The 7480-nt window shown below is 49.9% G+C and overlaps 1 protein-coding gene and 1 non-coding gene across 2 annotated transcripts; one reads left to right on the top strand and one right to left on the bottom strand.

The window, feature by feature from the left end:
• The first annotated feature begins 1221 nt into the window (after nt 1-1221).
• Nucleotides 1222-3001, top strand: LOC112890270 (leucine-rich repeat receptor-like kinase protein FLORAL ORGAN NUMBER1). Its single transcript, XM_025957174.1, has one exon. It carries the CDS (start codon nt 1365-1367, stop codon nt 2643-2645), a length of 1281 nt encoding a protein of 426 aa, XP_025812959.1. The 5' UTR covers nt 1222-1364; the 3' UTR covers nt 2646-3001.
• A 3818-nt stretch (nt 3002-6819) lies between these two features.
• On the bottom strand, nt 6820-6926 carry LOC112891281. The gene has a single exon (XR_003228502.1). It is a non-coding gene; the product is annotated as a small nucleolar RNA R71 (small nucleolar RNA).
• Between the last annotated feature and the right edge of the window lie 554 nt (nt 6927-7480).

The raw sequence follows: 7480 nt of genomic DNA on the forward strand, positions 1-7480 counted from the left end.
CAAAGATTCAAGTCTCTCAGGTTTAGGTACACCAAGCCCACCGAACTCTTTTGGCATACTGACACTCTCCCAGTTAGCTGGATGGTACTTACCTTCAGAGTCATTCCAAAGACAGTTAGCCGAGTGGGTGTTCAAGGCCTTGATAGCCCACTTGGGAAACTTAATAAAGGATAAGGTAAACAGGAATACTAGCTATGTAGGTTTTGATCAAAACTAGCCTAGCAGCATGAGAGAGAAGTTTGCCGTTCCAACTAGCTACTTTATTAAGAATTTATCACTAGAGGTTGGACATCTTCTTTTCTTAGCTTCTCAAAATGCAAAGCAATTCCCAAATATTTGATAGGGAAGGAACCTATAGGACAGCAGAAGAGATGGGAGATCCTATGAATAGCCTTATCATGTAAGTTGATAGGGATCAACTCACTTTTGTGGTAGTTAATTCTCATGCTAGAGATTTTTTCAAACCACACTAGGGTACACTTGACTATTTGAGGTTCTTCAGATGCATCTCATCAGTACCAGAGAACAAAATAGTATCATCTGCATATTGTAGACATACTACTACCCCCTCCCTAAACTCAGTCAGGAGCCCCTGAATCAAGTTCTGGTCGGAGGCTTTCCGCAACATCCTAGTGAACACATCTCAACTAGATTAAACACCAGGGGAGGGATGGAGTCACCTTGCCTCAAACCTTTCCCAGGTTTAAAGTATTCCAGTAGGGTACGGTCTCGCAACGCGCTTGATCACGGGCTGCATCACTAAAACCACGCGACGTACTGCATGTACACCGGCATACTTGTGAAATACGCAAATCCGCCATGAAAACGCAGCACATGTGAAGCCATCATGCTCCTCTGCTCCGCACCCTGGACATCAGGGACCGGTCCACCCGCGCTGGACATACTCATGCCGCCGTACCGCGCGGCATACGCGCTCGGCCGGGGCTGCAGGCACCAGCTCTGGCACCGGCGCACCGCCCGACACCGTGCTCCATGCCGCGCCCAATCCAATCCACCAAGAGGCGGGGAGTGGGTCTGGCTCACCGGGCAGGCTTTTACCGAACCTGACCACGGCGCACCAACCGACCGCGGGGTAAGGCGGCAGCAGAAGAGAGCTCATCTAGTCATCTGCGCTGTGCTCACAAGACGGACCCCAGTGTCACTCCCTTCTTAATCGCTCGCACAGGTTGCTTTGTCCTCCTCTGCCCCTCCCCCAGTGTCACTCCCTGCTCCCTTCACTCTGGCTTTGGCTCAAGGCTAGCTTCCTTCCTCCCACCTCGCTTCCGCTGGCTAGTCCAAGTCCCATTTCCCAACACCGGCCACAGAACCCGCTTGTCCTCTTCCCTGAGGTCGAGGCCACGCACATGGCGCAGCCTCCCATCCTCGTCATCCTCCCGGCGCTCCTGCTCGGCTCGCAAGCGGCCTGGTCGGCGCAGCAGGCCGCCACGCTGCACGAGCGCGACGCGGCGGCGCTCAGGGACGTTCGCGCGGGGCTGCGGGACCTCCCAGGCTCCCGGTTCTTCGACTCTTGGGACGACGCGCGCAGCCCGTGCGCCTACGCGGGAGTCGTGTGCGCGCCCGACGAGGACGACCGGGCTTCGGGCGCGCTGCGCATCTCTGTCCTCACGCTTGGCACCGGCCTCGCTGATTCCCCCGGCCTGGCTGGGAAGCTTCCAGCCTCGCTCGCCAGCCTCTCCGAGCTCACGGACCTCGTCCTCTACCCGGGCAGCGTCTCGGGGGCCATCCCCGCCGACATTGGCTCCGGGCTCCGCCGCCTCCGGCTCCTCTCGCTCTCCGGCAACCAGTTCACCGGGCCGGTGCCGGAGTCGCTCGCCGGTCTGCCCGATCTGCACACGCTCGACCTCGGCAACAACCACCTCGAGGGCGCCATCCCCACCGGGTTGCTGCTGCCGTCTTCGCCGAGCCTCAAGGTGCTCATCCTAGCCAACAATGGCGGCCTCTCCGGGGAGATTCCTGCCCTATTCTCCAGCTCGCAGCTGTTCCACGTCGACCTCAGCAGGAACGCCATCACCGGCACGCTGCCGCCGCTGCCGCCGACCATCCGGTACTTCTCCGTGGCTGCCAACGAAATGCAGGGCAGCCTCGACGGCGTCTTCGGCGACCCTTCCGCCCCAGCCGACCTGGCCTTCCTCGATCTGTCTATGAACAACTTCTCGGGCTCCATCCCGCCGGACGTTTTTGCTCTCCCGAGCGCGTCCTCCCTGCTCCTGTCCCGAAACAACTTCACCGGGCCGCTCACTGTGCCAGCCGCCTCGCTGCCATGGGCCGTGGTGGACGTCAGCCACAATGGCATCTCAGGCGAGGTCCCGGAGGCGCTGGCGGTGGCGGGGAGCTTGTACGTGAACAACAACCGGATGTCAGGCGAGGTTCCCCGGGCGGTAGCAAGCAGCGTGTTCGCTGGCCGCATGACGACCTTATACGCGCAGCACAACTTCCTAACCGGCTTCCCGGCGCCGCCGCTGCCGCTGCCGGACTCCGCAGCACTGTGCCTTTCGTACAACTGTATGGAGCTGCCATCCGCTTCCGCCGCCGACGGGTGCCCCACCATCGGCGGCCCCCTCGAGGCCAGGCCGGCAGAACAGTGCCGCAGCACCGACGTCGGCAGCAGCGGAGGCGACGGCTGAGCCGCCTGCGGCGTGACATCTCCGTGGATGACAGGTGGGGCACACTCGCCGCTCGGCACGGGCGGAGGTGTTGGTTGGCGACGGGACACCAGGCTGGGGCTGGCCTCACATTTTTCCTTTGTCCGTTTGTTTCAGCTGTGGTTTTCATGTGATTGGGTTTGAATTCATTGTGGCTTGGCGTCCCGCGGCAACGGTCACATGGGAACTTGTGTGCACATCTGTGTGCATGTGTGCTATTGTATTACTCAATAGATATTGTATGTTGTGTCTACAAAAATACAAGGCCGTCTGAGCTGGGCAGTCATGCCAATTTAAGCATTTGTGCTCACACTCTGACAAGTCAAGGTGTTACCGAATTCAACCAGCAATGACAAAGCCAGAAGCAGTGTTGTGCCTCCATTGTACCTCCGCTTTATGATAGTGTTGGGTTCGGGCGTTTTGGGCCGTAATCATTTAACTGTTAACAGTGAGGCAGAAAGAAAAAAAGGGAGCTTAAAGGAAGTGAGTCTGCTTGTGAAAATAGGGTGCTCATTTTCCTCCTCTTCTTCCTCCCTTCTCTCTTTCTTCTTCTTCCTCTTTTTTGGCATCACTACCTGAATTAATTCAAATTCACAAAACGGAGTCGGGTAACATCCGGGCTAATACGCACTTAAAACGGAGTCGGGTAACATCCCAATGCAACCACTGGTTTTAAAGATCGAAACAAAGTATATATACAACCCACACGAAGGTGACCCCAGAAATTGCAACAATCCATAAATTTTACATCGCAGAGTTCAACACGAATTTATTATTACAAACCAAGAGTTCAACACGAATTTATTATTACAAACCAAGTTCAAATTGATAAACAAGTACTTCAGAGTTCAACAGTGCAGCGGAAAATAAAATGATAGTCTAATGACAATACATCATGTCATGATGAAGTCCATACATGACATCACTCAGCGCGATCATCATTGGTCAGGTATGCATCCCATTCCACGGACCAACTAGGAGGAAGGGTACACGGCCAAGTTAAACTAGCAACCATGTCCTCAAAGGATGGGGTAGTGCAGCGGAAAATAAAATGATAGTCTAATGACAATACATCATGTCATGATGAAGTCCATACATGACATCACTCAGCGCGATCATCATTGGCCAGGGACGCATCCTATTCCACGGACCAACTAAGAGGAAGAGTACACGGCCAAGTTAAACTAGCAACCATGTCCTCAAAGGTCTTACCTAAAAACAATACCACAAGCAAGGCTGAGTATACTAATACTCAGCAAGACTTACCCAACTAGTGGTAAATATACTTAGCCGACTCCTAAATACGCAAGGCTTTTGGCTTGAGGGGTTTACTTTTTACCGAAAAACAACAACGAGTAGATCCTTACTTTCAAATTTTAGTTACCAATTCTAGTTTGATTAACCATTGTAGATAAGCAACTATCCAACATCACACATGGTGGAAATAATTAATTTAAGCATCCAACAATATTATTAATCATCGTCATTGTTCCTCTTCTTACTCTATGTGGTAAAAGGATCAAGCAGTTTCAATAGCCGCAAGAAACAGACGATTCGAATCGATTTTCTTAACCTTGCAAGGCAAACCTAAACACACGTACGGGGAGCACGACGAGCCACTCATGCAACTTTTTCCGTCAATTCCCGTTTCGTGGAACAGGGCTCACCCACCTTGAGTACAAAGCCCAACAGTCCCCAGACATCTCCGTGCCGTGGCCGCTCTGCACCCACCATGCGGCTGCATGTGAATGACGTCAAGCTGGTGGGGAAAAAGTCCACGCCCCGGTTCAATCAGATACTAGGTTGACCGAGTACTATATTCTTAATATGTGGTTAGTACGTTTAAAAACTTGACCACCATTGCCACATACTGCGATCTTAGCCATTTTTGCTACATAGACGGGCCTCAATCATCATCATGAACAGCATAAACAGCACCGTCCGTTGACCTTATGATTCCAACATAAGTAAAATAATCAACTTCTTTCTATAAGTAAAATAGGTGTTGACGCTTGTTACGGACCAATTTCGACCATGAATTTGATCAGAAAATTGGGAGAACTAGCATTTCTTACATGCATATTTATCTAGAATAATGTCATTTCCATATGTCCCTTGGAAATAAGTGCTATGCAGAAATTTGAGCAGAAATGGAGGGAAAACACACCGTTGAATCCAAGGCAAAAACAATCGACCAATCAGAACGCACCGTTCGGCCTCACATGGATCAAAGGGCCAATCAGGACATGCAACCGCCTTAGGATAGTACCAAGCCGTGCACCACAGTCCTCAAGGCCCACCTACCAGCCACTTAGCAGAGGCTGAGGTCGGTTGGAGCCCACCCTGGTTCGGCCGAACCAAAGCCAGCTCCACCGACTTACCTCTTCCACGTGGTGCCTCCCCATTGCTTCTCAAGGCTGGTTCTAGGTGAAATGAGCTGAATTGCTAGCCGAGCACCCCTAGGACACATCTATAAATATGAGGTGAGGGGTTCCTAAAGAAGACACACCTCAAGTTACTCTCTCTCTCAAGTTTCTCTCTTGCTTAGTCCATAGGCTAGTGGAGTTTAGGCTGAAGTAGCTCTTCTTGGGTTTCCGAGGTTTCCTACGAGTATTCGATATGGGTTTAACTCTTCCTCTCCTTAGTAATTCTTGAATATCTTTAATAGAGTTATCTTCTAGATTTATATACTTGAATAGTTTATCTTCTACGATGTCAGACATGTATGCTATGATTAGTTTATATTCATACCTTATACCTTGCATGAATGGAAGAGTAAATCTAGTACCACGGCAACGGTTCTGGTATTTGTATGTTTGCTCTAGTATGATGTCAGTCCATTCGGAGGGTGGGGGGCTCTACGCGAGATGCTAGAGTATCGCTTATTAATGGTGATATGGTGTCTGGGTTAACTAGTGTTGTCGGATGCGGTCCTATCCTATGATTTGATGAGATAGGCGACAGGTGGTGATAGCCCTATCCGTCTAGTGTAACCCTCCCCATTCGGGTAGTGGCTGTAGAAGGTCCGTAAAGTAGCCAAGTTGGCTAGCAGCTCCTCTGCCAGTCATGTGCAGTTCTCCCATTAGTGCTTGGGAGACTAGAGCTGAGGGTAATCATGTGAATGTGTATAAGTGTATAATATAAGCTGTATATCTAGATAGAAGTATATAAGTCCCGGGTAACTTTCTTCTTCCTTTCTCCATGCCAGTCATTGTTGAGTTTGAGCTTGAGTAACTTATGTGTCGCACTATCTCATTATCCATGTATTATGTTACCCCTGTTTGTGCAATCGAATATTCAACTAAGAATTAATCATCAACTTACCTATTCTATAACAGCCACCTTCCCTGCGAAAATATAAATACGACACCCAAGATTACTCACGCGTAAAATGCTAGAACGGTATTCCGTGTGCTTGCGGATTTATCTGTGATGTAAGAAATACCAAAGCCATTTCTGGTGCCGTCGCTGGGGATTAACCATCCTAGTGATGATGTTACGAAAACCCAACAAGTATTTTTGGCGTCGTTGCCGCGAAGGCACTGGTTAAAAGAATAGATAAAGTTCTTGATTAGTCTCTTAGTTGGTATTCATTGTTTAAATAGGCCAACTTGGCTTTGTTTTCTCTATCTTTGATGTAAAAATAGGGTAGTGTATGACTGATTTCGATCTGCAGCAAAATTTCACTCAGAATTTGGAGTCACTTTTGAGAAGAGTTCGACCTCGTGTCATGCCTCCTCAGATTTCACTCTCGACAGCCAAAACAGTCATTATTGCTCCATCAACTACTCACGCCATGGCCCAGAAGACACTCTATGATTTCTCTGCCCCCTCCGCTGACAATGTCCCGGTCGGGCCATATGTCAACACTGGAGCTGAAAATTTCGCGATCAAGATGGGTCTAGTTATGATGGTGCAGGCCAGCCCATTCTGTGGCAAGGCCAATGAGGATGCCATTGCATATCTCCTACAATTCCTGGAACTCTGCAGTCCTTTTGTAATCAAGGGAGTGACTCAGGATGCAATCCGACTCCAACTGTTTCCATTTTTTCTTCTGGGGAAGGCATGGTTTTATGCCAACAGAAGTGCCGTAGACACCTAGGAAAAACATACCAAAGCATTCCTAGATAAATTCTTTCCAATGGGCAAAACCAATGCCCTTCGAGGAAGAATCTCCAATTTCCAGCAGGCGTCCAATGAGTTAATTTCTGAAGCTTGGAAGGGGCTTCAGGAGTACATCCTAGCATGTCCTCACCATGGGATGGATGATTGGCTTATTCTTTAGAACTTCTACAATGAGCTGACTCCAACAGCCCGCGACCAGATCGATGCTGCTGCAGGTGGTTCTTTCTTCTCGCTAACCATTGACAGGGCCAAAACTTTGATCAAAAAGATGTTGTCCAACCAAGGTTGAAATGATGAATGTCTCCAACCACGCCAGTGGTGTATGCACACCACCAAGGAGACGGACATGCTGGCCGCTAAGCTTGACCTCCTCCTAAAGAAGATATACGAACGTCCCCAAGACAAGGCTCCTACGCAGGCACTCCAAGCCTTAGACGCTCGCATGACATGCAAGGTTTGTGGGAACACCAGACATTCGGGTAATGATTGCCCCGAAACCCATGAAGACATGATGTACATGAACAACAACAACGGGTTTCATCCACAAGGAGGTCAGGGGTGGAATCAGTCATGCCCCTACTACCAAGGAGGTAATGGTAATTCAAATTCATTTAATCCTAACCAACCTTCCTTGAGGGATCTTGTCCTCGGCCAAGCAAAAGTCAATGAATCACTACAAAAGAAGCGGGCCT

This window comes from Panicum hallii, chromosome 4, assembly GCF_002211085.1.
Source record: "Panicum hallii strain FIL2 chromosome 4, PHallii_v3.1, whole genome shotgun sequence".
NCBI lineage: Eukaryota > Viridiplantae > Streptophyta > Magnoliopsida > Poales > Poaceae > Panicum > Panicum hallii.